Source organism: Scyliorhinus canicula, chromosome 2 (assembly GCF_902713615.1).
Source record: "Scyliorhinus canicula chromosome 2, sScyCan1.1, whole genome shotgun sequence".
In the NCBI taxonomy this organism is placed as follows: Eukaryota; Metazoa; Chordata; class Chondrichthyes; order Carcharhiniformes; family Scyliorhinidae; genus Scyliorhinus; species Scyliorhinus canicula.
Genome location: NC_052147.1, coordinates 106936192 through 106956219, shown reverse-complemented (window position 1 = coordinate 106956219; position 20028 = coordinate 106936192). Strand labels below are relative to the sequence as shown.

Here is a 20028-nt window from a genome sequence, read left to right as displayed (position 1 = left end):
CTGAAGCTACCCACATTTATTTTCACTACTCTTTTAACATGAATCAATCTGATTTAATATTGCTCGTTAGCGTGCACTCTTATTCTGTTTTTTCTCTTCTTTCGGTTTTTGGTCATCCTTTGTTGGCTATAGCGCCATTTATGGCAATAAGGAGGCCATGCAGCCCATCTAGTCCATGCAGGCCTTCCCTGGAGTAATCCAGTTACTCCCACTCTCCCATTTAACAATCTCCAGACTGCTTACTCTTCTTCGCAACATTATAAGTTTCTTTTAATGTAATAATACTCTAAGCTCTTTAGTTAGTCACAAATGAACCACACTTCGTCTGGAGTTTTAATTTTTAAATGGGACAAATATTTGTTGGGAATTATGAAATACTTTTTTCAATGTTCACCACGGCTTTTCTCCAGGTCTACCTAAACACTGAGCAGCAGGTATTAGGCTGCTTTGAAACCTGTAATTAATGACCTCACTTCAAGCAACAGCTTGACTCTCCAGCTCCCTACTGCTCCCACTCTCCACTTCCCTGCTTGACATTCTTGCTCACCGCCTTTCCATTTCACTGCCTCTTCTGCTAGTCGTCTTTCCTGACACAGCTTGCCGTCTCTTCCTCTTACTAAGATCCTAACCGACCCTCCTGCTGGCCACCTTTCTTGACTGAAGCTTCCCTCCTGCTCGATGTTTCCCTCCAACTTGCTGCTTCCCTCCCTGCCTTTCTCTCTGGCTGCTTCCCTCTTGCTTCCTGGCCCTTACCCTCATTGTTTCCCTCTCCTAAGTTCTCACTCCCTCTCCTGAATCCTCACTGTGAGCGAGGGGTCAGAAGAAGCTTGGTGTGAAGGGACTGTGAGTGGAGGGAGAGAGAGAGTGGGAGGGTCAGGGAAGTGGGAGAATCGGGGCGGGATCCAGCGAGTTGGAGGGATCCAGCGAGTGGGAGTGATCCAGTGAGTGGGAGGGTGGGGGAGAACACGGGGATTTGGAGGGTTGGTGGTCGGGAAGGTTGGGGGAGGACAGGGTGAGTGGAAGATTCAGAGGGACAGTGGGAGCGGTAGCTATCAGGAGGTTTTTTGAGGGTCAGGAAAGGTGGCAGGGAGCATCAATTTGTCTTTAAAAAAAACGACTCCGTAACTGCCCTTAATCAGAAATCATGGAAATGTCCCTGATTTTCCAATAACCTGTTCGCAGTTTTGGTGCTCTATGCATTCCTAAACTGCACCTTTTTGGTTACCAGTTTTCTCATTCAAAATGCTGCCTTTTTCTGTATCCATAAGGTCATCTGTTTGTATCCCCATTTCACCTGTCTGCTGTTGAAACCCTCAACTGGGCATTGTCACCTTTGGACTTCGCTTACATTTTTTTTCACACTATCTTCCATTATTATTTTTCTTACATTCCTGTGAAGTGTCTTGGAACTTTCCTTTGTGTTAAAGGTGCAATATAAATGCAAGTCTGAAATATTAACCATGTTTCACCACGTTCACAACTCCGTAGACCTAAAGTTCAAATTGTGCACGGTAAAGTATGACATCATAATCTTAGGTGATGGAAAATGCACCTTTCATATTATCATAACGTGGAAACTATAGAACCTGTTTCTAATGATATATACAGATATGTTTGGAAGTGGCACAAACAATTGCAATTTCATCCTTGCCATTTCTTCCCACAGATCTGGCACTAGATTCCAAGCTTTTCCAAGTGGTGTCGAATGATTCCTTTGTGTCCAGCCACACATTAGCATCTTCAGGAGCTCAAGACTTTCCAATAGATTCAAATGACAGCATGTGCTACCACCACACAGAGCAGTCATTGTCCACTGCCTGTGACACAGAAGCAGCCTCCCTTGTACCTTTGCATTCCTTGTCTTACCGGAAAGACCATAGGCCTAGGGGTGTGCCAAGGACTTCAAGTTCAGCAGTTGCTTTTCCAGACACATCTCTTAGCGATTTTGCTCTCTTTCAGCAAAGGAGAGGGCTAGACACTGTCTGTGAATTAGAAAGTTCCAAACCCCTTTCGGGATCCAAGGAATCATTGCATGAAAACTCTTGTTACGTTGGCATTTTCCAGCTAGGTGACTTACTCAAAAATGGTGCTTCCCAACCATTGTCCAAATCAGGACTCAATAAGCCTCTAAAAACAGATAATAGTGTTGATAGCCTGCAGAGCCTCAGTACCAGAAGTAGTGGGTCAACAGAGAGCTACTGTAGTGGGACAGATCGAGACACTAATAGTACCATCAGCAGTTACAAGAGTGAACAAACCAGTTCAACCCACGTGGAGAGCATTCTTTCGGAGCAAGCAGAAACCTCAGCAGATGAGCACAGCTCTGAGAAAAAACTTTGTGAGAAAAGCAGTGCCCGGAGCGGGTACAGTAGTGAGCCTGAAAGCACCCACATTGTGGAAAATAATAAAAGGACTAATGGCAAAAAGATAAAGTTGCACACTGCAAGTAAAAATGGACGTTGCAGTCCAGATCCTGGGCAGACTTCTGACCAGATGCAGACATCTGACTCAGTACAAACTGGAGAAAACCTCAGTGGTTCTGGGTCTGGTGATGCCAACAAAAACCCTCATGCTAATGAATTAACTGTGGATATACTAAAACAGCAAGGTGGATCACTTACAGAGGCGGTGGCTGAGGAAGCAGTCGAAGAGGTTGTGGAAAATTCCTCTCTGTCAATCGATATACAAGCACTAAAAGATGAAACGACTAAGCAAAAAGATGGGGACGTTAGACCTAAGTCTTCTAACTTTATTTACCGAGCTGCTTCTACACACAAGTCAAACCGAAGAAAGACAGGGAAAAAACGAGCCAGCAGTTTTGATTCAAGCCGGCATAGGGAGTATGTGTCCTTTCGTTCTGTAACTGGTGTCAAAACTAGCAACAGTAGTTTTTGTCCCGATGAGGATTCAAGTGATCAGAGCGACCTGAGCAGGACCTCTAGCATGCATTCAGCGCATCGTTTCAGTTCAGACAGCTCATCCAGCACCACCTCCCATTCATGCCATTCTCCTGAAGGACGATATCATGTCTTAAAAGCAAAGTACTTAACTCGCGAAAGAGGCACTGACTCTGAAGCTACATTGAAAGTCCATTCTGGCTCAGAAAGCTGTGCAAATGCCAGGAGACGGTCAACGCGCAGGACTCTTAGTGCAGCCAGTGCCAAGACTCATGCAAGAGTACTGAGCTTGGACAGTGGCACAGCAGCTTGCCTAAGTGACCCTAGCAGACTAGGCACGCCTGATAAAGCGAGGCCTTTAACTACATCCAAATCAGATTTGGAAGCCAAGGAGGGAGAGGTGTTGGATGAAATGTCACTTATAGGCAGAGCTTCACAACTCGAATCAGTAACTCGCTCACGCAATAGTTTGCCTAGTCAAGTAACCTTTCCTGAAGCAGAAGAGCAAGGAGCTACCAGTGGAGGTAGGTTGCTTGTTGGATAAATATCGTGATATACCTAATGCACAGTCATGTTTTACACAAAATGGTCTGTTTTTCCTCAATTCACTTTGCGTGGCCTCATTAATTATTGCAGTTAAAGTTTCAATTGAAATATTTTGCAGCATTAGTAAAATTACATTGGATGGTTCCAAATATGCTTGTAAAATGTACTCCCTTTGTTGATTGTTACCACCGCTGTAATGGAATAAGCATGGTTGCCACCAGATTAGTAATAAATGGCTGAATGCTGAAGTCCATCTGTAGCGGCCAGCCATGTAAAGGAAGTTCATAATTAGAGGTTAGAGTGTGGTAATGTACTTTAAATTGACCAGATGCACGGATAGAATTGCATCACTGCTATTCAGTAGAACCTCAAACATTTAAAAAATTCTTTTTAGAAATTTAGATTACCCAAGTCATTTTTTCCAATTAAGGGACAATTTAGTGTAGCCAATCCACCTACCCTGCACATCTTTGGGTTGTGGGGGCGAAACCCATGCAAGCACGGGGAGAATGTGCAAACTCCACACAGACAGTGACCCAGAGCCGGGATCGAACCTGGGACCTCGGCGCCGTGAGGCATTAGGGCTAACCCACTGTGCCACCGTGCTGCCCCCGAACCTCAAACATAAACATAGCAAACAATATTGGGGGAGGTGGGGGGGGAGATCCTCCATTGGCCGAGGCTGGAAACGGGAAACGCAATTTGATGGAGAATTGGTTTTGACGCCAAAATCGTGGTGGGTGCTGGTTTCACGCCAAATCGCAATTCTCCGGCGTCAATGCGTCCACTCCGCATGTGCAGTAAACACCATTGGCATATCATTAGCGGGCCTGAACCGGTATTCTCTGGGGCCTCCGCGATGTTCTGCCTGCACTGGGGGGAGTTCCCGACCGCAAGGTTCACATGTGCTTTTGAAAATCGGGAAACAGGCGCCATGGCTGCTGAGGGAGAGAGGGCTTACGGAAAGTCCAACATCGTCATAGTTTGCTGATAGTCATGCAGCTGCCTTGGGGGGGGGGGGGGGGGGGGGGGGGTGTTCAGCTCGGGCAGGGAGAGTAGCAGCCAGGAGGTGGGGGGTGGATTGTCACTGAACACCATTGCCCCGGCCTGATAGGCAACTATGCAGCTGCGCAAGCCGCTATCTGTCCATTGTGAACCTAGAGCCACTGATCGTATGGGTGTGCCCCAGGCCACCCTCCTAAGTACCCTCTGGCCCCATCAGCGGGATTGGCGTGGTGCAGCGCAACCAGTGCCATCTTGTTGGCTGAGATGAATGTGTGTGGGGAGTGAAGTTTGTGTATGTGGCTGCTGCTTGTCAGCCTCCCGAATGTCAATTAAGGACCTGTTGTAACCCTCACTGTTTCTCATTGAAATGGGTCATATTCCACGTGGTGCCGGTGCTAGCCCCTCAACGGTCGCTGATTTGGTTCAGGTGCGATGCCAGTTTTGCTGTCGTGGAAGTCCGCAAATCCTGCCCCGGCATCAACACTTAGTCTCAGGAACAGAGAATTCCGCTGCGAGTTTTCCAGAATAACTTTTGGGGCAAATAGTTAATCTGCACAGTTGTATAGCTTTGTTAGATTATGAATGGCTTTTTACCTGACCTAATAAATACCTACAAACAAACACTACATTCAAAAACATAACCATATAAATGAGAGTTTTGCAAATTAACTATCCAAACTGAGAAGTTTATAAAAACTCATCCTGGTAAAGTACAGCATGTTAAATAGGACTTACTGGAGATATTTCCACCAACAGTTAAAACCTAGCTATCAACAGCTGAACAGGAAGAAATGTGAACTAACTGCTCTTGAATGGTAAACAGATCCGAATGATGCAAAGCAAAGAAATCTGAAAGGATACCATTTTGCAAAGTGTTAAAGGAAGTTGTGTTTATAGCTTGCTGAGTGATCATTTCCTTAGGTAAAGAAGTGACGATGACTTGAGGCAACATCGCATGAGCTTGGTACACTTCCTTCCTTTTCGACATGTAATTGGAAATAACGTTAAAAAGAGCTGAACCCTGACTGCAATAAGCGTCCACACTGGAAAACCCAGTGGATTCTAAATTCTGTACAAACCTGGGTGGTTTTGTGCCAAAAATATTGTCTGTCTTCTGAAACTCACTTTAGCCCTTCTCATCATAATTACTCAATCCAATTGTTTTTTTATCCATGGCTTTATTATGTATTTTCAACTTTTTGCTTCTACTTCCTCTCTTTTTGATCTTTATGAATGAACAATAAAATTCTCAAAAATGCAATCAATAATATTGAAAAAAAGCCCATCAGTTTTATTCTCTGATTGTCTGCAGTGTGAATAGTAGACACATAATGGGCCATGCTGGGTATGCGCTTGGTGACATCAATGGTGGGATAAAATTAGAATTTTCCTGAACCTCGTACGAACATAGGAGCAGGAATAGGTCACTCGGCCCCTCGAACCTGCTCCGCCATTCACTAAGATTGTGGATGATTTTTCTTTTAAAAGGTATTTTATTCCAAACACATTTAACATGAACAAAATACACAATCCATCAAATTACGATGTGGAGATGCCGGCGTTGGACTGGGGTGAGCACAGTAAGAAGTCTTACAACACCAGGTCCAACAGGTTTGTTTCAAACACTAGCTTTCCTCAGGTGAATGAAATTACAATCAAAATCACAATTACAATCAATACCATCAAATTACAATCCACAGTTCGTACAATTTTTCCCTCCTTATTCCCATCCCTGCAATGAACAACCTCCGCCCTCCTCCGAACCCCTCAAGTCATACTTCATCTGGGTGGCATGGTGGCACAGTGGTTAGCACTGGTTCGATCCCGGCCCCAGGTGCCTGTACATGTGGAGTTTGCACATTCTCCCTGTGTCTACGTGGGTCTCACCCCACAACCCAAAGATGTACAGGCTAGGTGGATTGGCCACGCTGAATTGCCCCTTAATTGGAAAATAAATAATTGGGTACTCTAAATTTAAAAAAAAGAAAAGTCAAACTTAATCTTCTCAAACCGGAGAAAGTCCTACAGGACCCCCAGCCAAGCTGCCAACCCCGGTGGCATATCCAATTTAACAGGATACTTCATTGAGCAATCAGAGAGGCGAAGGCCACAACGCGATCCCCTTCCTCTCCAGAAGGTCTGGCACTTCCTCGACCCCAAAAATCACCACCATAAGATCCTGACTGACCTCCACCCCCACTATTTTGGATAGCGTCCCAAACACCACCTCCCAATAGCTCCCCAGCTTCTCATAGCCCTAGAACATATGTGCATGATTTGCTGGTCCCCGCCCATGCATCTCACACCCATCAGCCAGCCCCTAGAAAATCCCACTCATCCTTGCTCGGGTCATATGTACCTTGAACTGAATGAAGCTCATCCTCGCGCAGAAGGAGGTTGAGTTTACCCGCTGTGTCCCCTCACATCACAGCCGCAATCTATTTCCCTCCTCAGCTCCCCCTCCCATTTACTCTTGATCCTCACCACCTGTGCCCCGCCCTGCTCCCCCAAGCACCCATATATATCTCCAATCCTGTCCTCCCTCAAGTCGTCAAGAAGCAGCAGTTGCTCCAACAGCATGTACTCTGCTGACTTGGGGAATATCCTCCAGTCCTTTTGCTTAAAGTCCCGCACCTGCACAGACCTAAACTCACTGCCCTTGACAGCTCTGCACAGCTTGTCCAATCCCACAAACTTGCCCTCTGGCAACTTGCCCCTAACCTGCTCCAGCCCTGCCTTCCTCCACTTCCCATGCATTCCATTCATTTCCCCGAGCTTACACAATGGCGTCAGCACCGACGTTCTTTCCAACTTAAAAAGCCTCGGCAACTAGTTCCATACCCTGTTCGTTGATTGCATCACTGTTACCTCTCTGGAGTTAACGGCAATGGGACTCTCAGACTGGAATCCCTGCGTGACCCCTTTTCCAACCTAACTCCCCATCTCCACCCTCCGGAAGAAAGCCTTAGGGAGAAGGATCGGGAGGGTGAAAAATAAACTGGAACCTTGACAGCACATTCATCTTTGAGACCTGCACCCTCCCTGCCAATGTCAAGTGCAAAGTGTCCCATCTCTCAAAATCCTGCTTAACCTCCTCGCTAACGCTGTCAAATTCTACCTGTGCATCCTGGCCACTCGTATGTCACCTGAATCCCCACATACCTAAACCTCTCTCTAGTCACCTTAAATGGTAGTGCCCCTAAATTGGCCCCCCCACCCTGCCACATTCACCGGAAATATCTCCCTAACGTTCAGCTTATACCTGGAGTGGCCCCAAAACCTCTTCAACAGAGAGGTTGATTCTGCCCATACACTCCAGTGGGTCCGACACAACAGGTTGTCTGTGTACAATGACACCAACTGTCGCAAGCAGCTTATAAAATTCTGTCGGAAAGCTGTCTGGCCCCAGGGCCTTGCCCTCTATCACCTCCCCCAGCCCCAGCGGCGTCTCTAATGCCTACCTCTTCTCTTCCTCCAACTCTGGAACTTGAACCCACCAAGGATTCGTCCCATAGCCCCCCACTTCTCCACCCGACTCTGCTTTATTCAACTTCTCATGATACTCCCTGAACACCTCATTTATCCTTCCAAGCTCCGACACCACCTCCCCATTCTCCGCCTATCCCCTTAGAATTTCCAAGAAGCCACCTGCCGTTGCAACTGGGCCAACATATGACTCACTATCTTTTCATACTCCTACTGCACCCCCTTTCCCTCTGCAGCTGCCCCACCGCTTTGCCCGTCATCAACCTATCAAACTGTCCCTGCAGCCTCTTCCTCTCTGCCGACAACTCCTTCATGGGGAACCCCCTGAAAATCTCCTATCTGCCTCAACTACCTTGTCCTGCAGCCACCTGTGCTCCTCCCTCCTCCTCGCCCTGCAAGCCTGAAACAAAATAATCTCCCCTCGAACCACCGCCTTCAACTCTTCTGAAAACATGGCCGCCAAACTCCCCGTTTTAATTAAGCTCCACAGAATTCCCAATTGCTAGTCTCACTTTTTCACAAAATGTCTTATCTGCCCAAAAGACCCGAATCCAACCTTCACCCTGGCCTCTTCGCACCTGCCCTGAACTGTGCCTAACCTCGAGCCAATGCGATGCATGGCCCAAAATCATAATTCCCGCAAACTCCTCCCCCATCAGCACTGCCTGACTCACCACAAAGAAAGAGATTTTAGAATGCACCTTTTACACACGCGAGAAGGAGTGCTCCCTCTCTCCCGGATTCTTAAACCTCCACGGATCCATATTCCCATATGCTCCACAAATCCTCCCGACTTCTTCGCCATCATTTACCTTCCCATCGACTTGCAGCTCGACCTGTCCACCTTCGGCTTCATTATAGAATTAAAATTGCCACCCATAATCAGTTGGTGCATATCTAAGTTCAAAATCTCTACTAGTAACCTCTTTACAAACCCCACATCATCCCAGTTAGGCATATATACGTTGACTAACACCACCGGCGTCCCCTCCAGTACCCCGCTCACTACCACAAACACCCTCCAGTCTTGCACTCCCCATGCCCCATCAAACCTTGTGTTCTCACTCAACAAAATGGCCACCCCCCTCGACTTTGAATCACACCCCGATGGAAATACCTGTCCCACCCATCCGCTCCTCGGCCTAACCAGATCCTTCACCCCGAGGTGCGTCTCCTGTGGAAAAGTCACCTCCCCTCTCAAACCTCTTGACCGGTCCATTTAGTCCCCGGATGTTCCACGTCGCGACGCTTACGCCTCCATTCATTTCTGTCATCCACCATCATCCCCCATCAGCACTGTCTCATTTAATCCCACTCTGAACCCCCTCTCCGCCCATGACCACACTCTCCTTCCAAACCTGCCACCTTGCATCCCTCCCCCCAACAGCCTGGCGATCCCGCGCGACCTCTTCCTCCAAAAGGGGGCCATGGGATATTTTGAATTTACCTGATGGAACAGGTGGGGCATTGGTTTAGCGCCTCATCCAAAAGACATCTTATCTGGCTTCCCTTTAAATGCATCTATGATATTCGCCTCAACTACTACTCCCTGTGGTGGCAAGATCCACATTGTCATCACTTCTGGATAAATATCATAGAATTTACAGTGCAGGTGGAGGCCATTCGGCCCATCGCGTCTGTACCGCCTCTTGGAAAGAGCACCCCACCTAAGCCCACACCTCCACCCTATCCCCTTAACTCACTAACTCCACCTAACCTAAGGGAAATTTAACATGGCCAATCGACCTAACCTGCACATCTTTGGACTGTGGGAGGAAACTGGAGCACCCGGAGAAAACCCACGCAGACACGGAGAGAAAGTGCAAACTCCACACAGACATTGTCCCAAGCCGGGAATCGAACCTGGGCCCCTGGAGCTGTGAAACAACTGTGCTACCACTTGTGCTACTGTCCGCCCTCTGTGTATCCTCTACGTTTACCACTTAATTTCTTGATGACTATCTTATGTTGATGGTTTTTAGTTTTGCACTAAACAAGGGGAAGCACCATATCTGTTTATACTTATATCAAAACCATTCATAATTTAAAAACCCTCTTTGGTCACTTATCTTTTGGGGAAAAGTGACCCCACGTTCATCCTAAATTACACTGTTATTAAAGATGAGCAGTTGATTTACCATAAATGCCAGTGACAGTACATTGAATTAGATAGAAATGGCGGTGCCGGAGGTTCATAGAATCATAAAATCCCTACAGAAGGAGGCGATTCACCCCATCGAGTCTGCACCAACCCTTTGAAAGACCACCTTACCTAGGCCCAATTCCCTGCCCTATTCCTGCTACCTCACCCTAAGGGACAATTTATCATGATCAATCCATCTAACCTGCACATCTTTGGACTATGGGAGGAAACTGGTGCACCCGAAGGAAACCCACGCAGACATGGGGTGGCAGTGCAAACCTCCACACAGTCACCTGAGGCCGGAATTGAACCCGGATCCCTGGTGCTGTGAGGCAGCTGTGCTAACCACTTTGCCACACTGTCACCCTTTTGTTTGGACCCAGTAGAGTGAGACTTGCAGCTGAGCTGTAAGAAGTGTGGTGAAATGCAGGAGCATTCTTTCCAGACGATCACACACCAGGAGAAAGAAGTGAGACACAAAAGAAAGTGAAAAAGGAAAAGACACACTGTGATTGCAGAAACGTGGGTGAAAGTGAGATGAAAGATCATGCAAAAATTGCTAATGAGGCTGATAAACACACAAGCAGCAAACGTGTGAGGATGGAATTAACATCGACCACTTTTATGACATTTTTTGAAGATGTACTGGAGAAGTGATGAGACAAATTTTTACTGGTTGTACTTACAAATGCTGTGAAAGAGCACAAAAACATGATTCTCAAATCAAAGGAATTGCATAAATTGACAAATCTCCTAAAAGAATAACAAAAATCTGTATATATTTTCTGAAATTTAGTAATTGTAGAAATGAAGACCTTTAATATGCTGTACAATTTAAAATTGAATTATACATATTAACATTGAAGTTTTAAAAAAACACTTAATATCCTCTCATCTCCACCTGTTCCATTGCTAAAACCTGCTGACATATATCAACTTCATTTCATTTTAGGTTTGTGAGAGTGAAGATCTGTAGTAAAGTAGACACTAATTTATACCAGATCTCATATTTTTAAATTGGTTGAATAAAAGGGGAAAATTTGCAGTAAAGCCAATACACTTTTGAATACTGAAGAAAAGAAAGACTTTCAGTTATACAGTATGAATTGGACATCTCAAAATGCTTTACCGCCATTAAATGCTTTTCAAGTGGAGTAATCGATGTAGGAAACAAGGCCACCAATGAGCACTTAGCAAACACCCGCAAACAGTATGGTTATAATAACCAAATAATTTATTTTTGTTTTGTGTGATGTTGAGGATAAATATGGCTAGGACAACAGGACACCTCTGCTCTTCTTCAAAATAATGTTCCTTGGTGCACCTCCAGCAATGTGCAACACTCCCTCCGTACTATACTGGAGGGTCAGTCTTGATTTTTGTGGTCAAGTCCCACTCTGGGACTTGACAACCAAAATCAAGACTGACACTCCAGTGAACCCAGGAGGACCTTGTGATTCTGAGACACGTGTTCTACCAGCTGAGCCACAACTGACACACAGGTGTCAAAATGATGCACATAATGATATGTAATCCACCCAGTACTCAATGTATACACCTCAAAACCCTGCAGAGTCACCAAACTCAACTGGAACTTGAAAGGGTAAATTCTAATTTTACTCTGTGCTTTTCACAATTTAAATGAACACAATCTGGAAACTTCACCTCCCCATCAGTGCACTTTATTGAACTTCTTGAAAGGGGAATGGTAATGAATGCAGCTGATTTTACTTTAAAATTATATTATACCATTACAACTTCTATGTAATAGAAACTTTGCTTGCAATGTGGCAAAATATCACAAGGTTTTTCACAGGAATGTTAACAGGTAAAATTGTCTCTGATTCATGTGTGTTCTGGTATAGCCACTCTTTTCTACTTGGTTATTTCATTAGTTGTTCCTTAGTCACAAAACAGATCCATGTAACATATTTTCCTGTGTTTTTCTGAGAAGGGTGTACATATTATTAAAATTAACGGGTATGGTTCTGGAAAGTATCCCTTCAAAGCTGAGTCACCCAGCACACTAGCAACATTTATTACAGATGTGATGGATTTTCTAATGACAAAGCTTGATCAGATATTTTTAACTAAATTTCATTGACATTACCAAGGATTTAAACTTTTTTTTGTGAGGCTAATGTCCTTTATTGTTGAAATAAATGCTCATTCTATAAGAAATTGCTGGTTGTTCTTCCATTGTTGTGTTCTTTTCAGTAAAGAAAAATTGAAAACTGAATGAAAGCAAGATACTGTGCATGCTGTAGATCTGAAACAAAAACAAAGTACTCAAAAAAAAAACTCAGCAGGTCTGGCAGCATCTGTGAAGAGAGAATGAGAGTTAACATTTCAAGTCCAACATGACTTCTTCGTAAGGGTTGAGGGACTTCAGTCACGTCGTTAGATTGGAGAAGCCGAAGTTCCTTTCTTTTGAAAATAGAACGTTGAGAGGGGATTTGCTCGAATCGTTCAAAAATAATGAGATAGCAAGATAGAGTATATAGAGAGAAACCATTCCTGTTGGCAAAAGGGTTAAGATTCAAAGAACACCGATTTAGGATGATTGGCAAGGAACCAACGTTGATTATGATCTGAAGTAATTATGATCACAGTGAGTGATTATGATCTGGAGTGCATTACTTGAAATGTGGTGTAGGCAAATTCACTTGTGGCTCTCAAAAGGAATTGGATAACTGAAGAGAGAAAATTTGCAGAATTATTGAGCAGGGGGCTGGGGAATTGCTATTGAAGGGAGCCAACACAGACATGGTGGGTTAAATAGCATCCTTCTATTTTGTAACCATTCTACTGAAATAGGAGCAGACCAAGAGTAGATCCTTGGGGGCACCAGAGAAACTGGTGCATGAGTGGGAAGAGAAGCTATTGCAAGTGATTCTCTGGCTGTGGTTAGATAGAATGAAACCAGGTGAGTGCAGCCCCACCCACTAGAGAGGCGTTGGAGGAGGATGGTGTGATCAACTGTATCAGAGGCTGAAGATAATTCGGGAAGGAGTGAGGAGAGATAGTTTACCTTTGCCACAGTCAGATAGAAGTATAACATTCTTAATGGTTATTGCTTAGTTCCTTTGTTATTTTAATCTGTATTGTAGCTTAAAGGCATGTTATTTTAAATTGACTGCAGGACTCACTTTATATGAGGAAAAAAATTAAGAAACCTGCCTATGCTTAATTGAAACTCAGTTTGTCTTGATGATACCAATTGACCTCGGGAGGGGAGAGCAATTACACCTTGTGGCCTTCCCCTTGAGCATAACCACAATATTATGTGCCTCATATGGTATAGTATGAATGGATTAACTCTTCTGTTAAAATACTGAACAAAATGAATTTTACACGAGTGCACTAAACATTCATATGCTGAAAGTGGACAATGTGGTTTCACCCAATAAATGTCATGTTAGATGTAGTGAGAGGAACTGAGCTTGAGGCATGTTGTCTGAAGCATTTCTTTGTTATCCTATTAATATTTGGGAAGATAATAAAGAACTGCTTCAGCTAGGATGCCTCAAGCTTTGTTTATCACAGCTGAATAAAGCTCCAGAACACCAAGAACATCACAGATGTCATTTTGCATAATCTGAAAAAAATTGACTTTGATACTAATCAGCTCCATCACATATGAATATTTAATACACAAAAGTAAATAAGTAGTCGTAGTGTTTGGTAATGCCACTTGAGCACTTAGATATTTCCAAACAGTCACGCTGGCAGGCTCCCAATGAGCACACTTGATATATGAATGCTAGCCCCCCTCCTTATACTCTTGGCCCTAAATGTAAATATGGATTTGCTTGAAAACTCAACTTCTTTTGAAGCTTATTCACCCTGAGAACACTCAATTCTTTTCCAAACGGACAGTCATGCCACAGAAAATTTAATTATAAAAGGGGGTGGAGAACGATAAAGGATTAACAAATAACATTATCGGTGGAAGTTTCTCATTTGTTAACTAAGTGTCAACACAGGTGGGAAAAGCCGTGCGCTGCCTGTTAGCTCCAATGCCGGCTTTTCCTGCCTTTTTAAAAAAACTTTGTTTTTATAAAATCCTGGAGACGGGTCCCATGGCATCATGCTGACAGGGAAGACTCTGAATGAACAGACATCTGGGCGACAGTTGCCACCCCCCACACACACATGTGCTGGATGAAACAGGACAGTTGCATGATTTCTAATCACTGACTAGACCAGCATTTTTATTGCCCATCCCCAGTTGCACTTGAGAAGGTGGTAATGAGCTGCCTTCTTGAACCGCTGCAGTTCCTGAGGTGCAGATACACCCACAGTACTGTTGGGGAGGCAATTCCAGAATTTTGACCCAGCGACAATGAAGGAATGGCAATATATTTCCAAGTAAGCATGATGAGTGGCTTGGCGGGGAACCTCCAAGTGGTGGGGGTTCCCAGGTATTTGCTGCTCTTGTCCTTCTAGATGGTAGTGGTCGTGGTTTTGGAAGGTTCTTCCGAAGGAACATCAGTGAGCTCCTGCAGTGCATCTTGTAGATTGCTGCCACTGCACGTTGGTGTTGGAGGGTTTGAATGTTTGTGGAAGGGGTAGCAATCAAGCGAGCTGCTTTGTCCTGGATGGTATTTAGCTCCTTGAGTGTTGGAGCTACTCTCATTCAGGCAAGGGGAGAATATTCTTTGGGCTGTTCACATTGGTGGGATCTACTGGTCATGCTGCACCTGCGGCTTGTGGTGGATTCAGTTTGAAATTCAGCGGCGGGAAGTCCAGAGTTTATGTGAGGAGCTACAGGTATATAAATGTAGGTCCTTCAATTTTTCCTTATTTGAATAAAAACAACGAATGTGGTCTCAGATTGTAGGTCATTCTTCCCTTGCGTTTCAATTAATTAAGACGCCACTCAGTTTCTCTCTGTTTGTGAGAGTAGAAGGCTACTATGGAACATGCTTAGTTTATGAATCTGTCAAGCGCCTTCGTTGACTTACATATTCTTAAACACAAAACTTCTCTGCAGTCCTACCACTATTCATAGGAAACTCCGGAAGCTAATTCCTTATGGAATTGCAATCCAAACCATTTTGAAGTTCAACGGGATAGAATCCAATTGCAAAACGGTTACATTTACATAAATGTACAGCCTGTCTTTGACAGTGGCATATAATCTGTGCTGTGGAATATGAAAGCTACAACCATTTAACCCAATTAGTACTTTAGACTTCCTGTTACGTTTTCGCTAATAATTCGCACCCTATGAAATCGACTGAAACCAGCATGCCTGCTGTCTTAATTGAAAGCTTTCCCTTTGAGAAATAACCTGTGGCCATGGGTCATTATCCTGAGATGGATTTCCAGAAATAAAGAATACTAATTAAAACAAAAATTCATCTCACAAATAAAAAAATATTTTTTTCTGCAGTTTGGCAGCTATCCCGTTAAGCCAAAAGCAATATATAAAACTGTAAAAAAAAAACATGAATATAATGTCTACATATGTTGCTTGAGCAGGTTGCAAAATTTGTTGTTCTGGTTATATTTTTATTATCCTCATTTTCAACATTTTGAAGTCAACCAATTATCCAATCTATTGAGACTATGAATATGACCATGTTATATTTTGAATGAAGATGATAATATTTTTCTAATGAAACTTGCCAAATTGTCGAACTCTAGGAAGAAGAAGTTGGAGGAAAATGCTTTGTGGATAGTTTAGTCTAACAAATTAAACTTTGCCAGGGGTTAGGTACTGCAATATGATCCTTGCTTCAAGAGAACAAATAACAAATGTACCTTGTGGCCTTTTGTTTTCTCTTGAGGAGATCGATAAACTTTCTTTGCTTTCTCCATTCATTTCTCAAAAAATATATAATTGAATTTACTTCCATTGCTGACAATCTATGTTCTTTTGCTTATTGAGTACTGGATACAGATCTATGATGGCACTGGAATAATTCCAGTAGTTTAAAAATGATCAACACAGTAAGGCGTTTTTGTTATTCAAGATATGTTATCAGTTATTGAAGTATATATTAAGACTGAGGTGGACACTCTGGACCTCACCTATGAGAGTGAATGAACTTTGGAAAACTAAAAAATCCCGAAGTAAAGAAGGGAGGAAAAGAGTCAAAAATATCAGAAAGAATTCCTAATCTCAGTCACAATGTTGAGAGGAAAGATGAGTGAGTGAAAAGTTTAATGAGGACACAGGGAGTCCACACCGAGTAAGAATAACAAACTTGGTTTATTTACAATTACATTACATACAACTCACAGTAGATCCCTACCGGGTAGCTCCTCGATCGGTGCCTCTTGGCCGACCTTTTAGACACAGTTGAATGGAGTTCCCTTGCTCCTCAGCGGGGCAGCTTGTACTCGGCAAGAACCACAGGGAAGATAATTATTCCCACCCCAATGCGGGATATTACAAAAACCTTGAGCAGGATCCTGGATCTATACCGTTTTCGACGAATCATACAATCCCTACAGTGCAGAAGGAGGTCATTTGGCCCATCAAGTCTGCACCGACCCTCTGAAAGGATCCCCATAACGCCACCTAACCAAACATCCCTGGACACTAAGGGGAATCTTTTTTATCATGGCCAATCCATCTAACCTGCCATCTTGGACTGTGGGAGGAACCGGAGCACCCGGAGGAAACCCATGCAGACACAAGGAGAACCAGACAGTCATCCAAGGCCAGAATTGAACCCAGGTCCCTGACACTATTAAGGTAGCAGTGCTGGAATTCAATCCATAGAATTGTGAAGTAATGGATTTGGGGACAATAGATCCCTTGAGGTAGAAGCGGGAGATAAGGTGGTTCAGAAGGCATATGGGATACTTGCTTTAAGAGCAAAGGCACAGAATGGAAGAATAGGGAAGTTATGCTGGAACTGAAGAAAACTGAATAAACGTGGGTGCAGCATACAGTTCGGGTCACCAAAACGGAAGAATCTGATAGCAATAGGGAGGTTACAGGGTAGATTTGCTAGGATGTTGCAAGGAACAAAGAACTACCTGTGAGGCAAGACTGGATAGGCTAGGATTGTTTTCAACAGAGGAGGAAAGACAAAGGAAAAAGTGGCGATGTTGCATTATTGATTAAAGAAGATATTGATACAATATTGAAGGAAATATATTAGTACAGATGATGGAGAATCTGTCTGGGTCAAGTAAAGAAACATCAAAGGGCAAAAAACATTTGTAGGGATGGAAACGGACCACCAAACTGCAGTGGTCATGTTACAAATAGCATTAGACAGGAAATCAGAGATGCATGTGATAAAGGAACATCTGTGATTATGGGTGACTTTAATCTGCATTTAGGTTGGGTGACTCAAATTAGTCACAGTACAAGAGAGGAGGAATTTCTGGAGTATATATGGGATGATTTTATGGACCAGTATGTTGAGGAACCAACAAAGGAACAGGCCATCTTGGACTGAGTGTTGTGCAATGAGAAAGGATTAGTTGGCAATCTAGTTGTGAGAGAACCCTTGGGGATGAGTGACCATAATATGGTAGAATTCTTCATCAAGGTGAATAATGAGGTAGTTAATTCTGAGACCAGGATCCTGAACCTCAATAAAGGTAACTATGATAGCATGAGGCATGTTCCAGCTATGACAGACTGGGAAACATTACTGAAAGGGAGGACAGTGGACAGGCAATGGCAGGTATTCAAGGAATGAATAAGTGAACTCCAAAAATTGTTTATTCCTACTTGTGCAAGAGTAGAAAGGGAACTGGGACCAAACCATGACTTACAAGGGAAATTAGAGATAGTATTAGATTCAAAGATGAGGCATACAAATTAGCTAGAAAAGCAATAGATCTGTGGATTGGGAACAGGTTAAAATTCAGCAAAGCAGACCAAGGGATTCATTAAGAACAATGGGAAAATACAATTTTAAAGTAAACTAGCGGGGAACTTAAAAACTGACTGTAAAATTTCTATAGGTATGTAAAGAGAAAAAGGTTGATGAAAATTAATGTTGGTCCCTTATAGTCAGAAACAGGGGAATTCATAACAGGGAACAAAGAAACGGATGAGGGCTAAATAAACTTCTGTCTTCACAAAGGAAAACTTGAATAAAGCTCTGAGAAGCACAATGAGGAGCTGAAGGAAATTAGAATTAGTAAAGAAATTGTTTTGAGGAAATTAATGGGATTAAAGACGGACAAATCCAGGGCCCGATAATCTTCATCCCAGAGTACATATGAAGTGGCCCTAGAAATAGTAGATCCATTGGTGGTCATTTTTCAAAATTCTTTGGACTCTGGAATGGTTCCTACGGATTAGATGCTAGCAAATGTAACCTCACTCTTCAAAAAGACAGGTAGAGAGAAAACAGGAAACTATAGACCAGTGACCCTAACATTGGTCGTAGGGAAGTTGCTGAAGTCCATTATCAAGGATTTCATAGCACAGTATTTGGAAAGCAGTGGTGTAATCAGACAAAGTCAGCATGGATTTATGAAAGGAAAGTTATGTTTGACAAATCTAGAAGGGGCAGCATGGTGGTTAGCATAAATGCTTCACAGCTCCATGGTCCCAGGTTCGGTTCCCGACTGGGTCACTGTCTGTGCGGAGTCTGCATGTCCTCCCCGTGTGTGCGTGGGTTTCCTCCGGGTGCTCCGGTTTCCTCCCACAGTCCAAAGATGTGCGGGTTAGGTGGATTGGCCATGCTAAATTGCCTGTAGTGTCCTAAAAAGTAAGGTTAAGGGGGTTGTTGGGTTACGGGTATAGGGTGGATACGTGGGTTTGAGTAGGGGTGATTATTGCTCGGCACAACATCGAGGGCCGAAGGGCCTGTTCTATGCTGTACTGTTCTATGTTCTATGTTCTAATTCTTTGATGATGTAACCAGTAGAGTTAACCAGGGAGAACCGGTGGATGTGGTTTATTTAGATTTTCAGAAGGCTTTCGACAAGGTCTCACATAGCAGGTTAATAAGTTAAAGTTAAAGCGCATGGGATTATGGATAGTGTCTTGAGATGGATAGAGAGCTAGTTAGCAGACAGGAAGCAGGAAGTTGGAATAAATGGTTCTTTTTCTGATTGGCAGGCAGTGACTAGTGGGGCACCCCAGGGATCTGTGCTAGGACCCCAACTGTTCACATTATATATTAATGGATGAGGGAACTAAATGTATTATCTCCAAATTTGCAGATGATCCAAAGTTGGGTGGGTTGTGAGGAGGATGCAGAGGTGCTTCAGTGCAATTTGCACAGGCTGAGTGAGTGGGCATATGCATGACAGGTGCAGTATAATGTGGATAAATGTGAGATTGTCCACTTCGGTATCAAAAATGGGAAGACAGATTATTATTTGAACCGGTGTAAATTGAGAGAGGTGGATACTTAGCAAGACTTTGGTGTCCTTGTGCATGAGTCGCTGAAAGTAAGCGCGCAGGTACAGAGGCAGTAAAGAAGACAAATGGTATGTTGGCTTTCAGAGTGAGAGGAGTTGAGTATAGGAATAGAGGAATAGAGATGTTTTACTGCAATTGTGTAGGGCATTGGTGAGGCCACACCCAGAGGGTGGTGGGAGTTTGGAACTCGCTACCTGAAAGGGTGGTGGAGGCAGAGACCCTCATAACATTTAAGAAGTATTCCGATGTGCACTTGCGATCCCAAGGCATACAAGGCGATATGGGCGAAGTGCTGGAAAATGGGATTAGAATAGTTACCTGGTTGTATTTGACCAGCGGAGATGCAATGGGTCGAAGGGCCTTTTCTGTGCTGTGTGACTCTATGACACAATGCAGTTAGGGCAGAAGATCAAGGATTTTGACCCAGCAACAGTGAAGGAAGGGTAATGTATTTCCAAGTCAGGACGATGAATGTCTTAGAGGGGAACCTCAAGGTGATGGCGTCACCAGATATCTGCTACCCTGTCATTCTAGATGGGAGTGGTTGTAGGTTTGGAATGTGCTGTCTATGGAGCTTTGGTGAGTTTATGCAGTGCATC

The 20028-nt window shown here is 43.8% G+C and overlaps 1 protein-coding gene across 6 annotated transcripts in view; it reads left to right on the top strand.

Annotated features, from left to right (window-relative positions):
- Positions 1 to 20028, top strand: part of pcnx1 (pecanex 1) — a 356856-nt gene that overhangs the window by 154113 nt on the left and 182715 nt on the right. For all 6 annotated transcript variants that reach the window (XM_038784415.1, XM_038784439.1, XM_038784431.1 and 3 more), the window contains one exon: positions 1667 to 3421. In XM_038784415.1, coding sequence (XP_038640343.1) covers positions 1667 to 3421 — 1755 coding nt within the window. The remainder of the gene's footprint in view (positions 1 to 1666; positions 3422 to 20028) is intronic.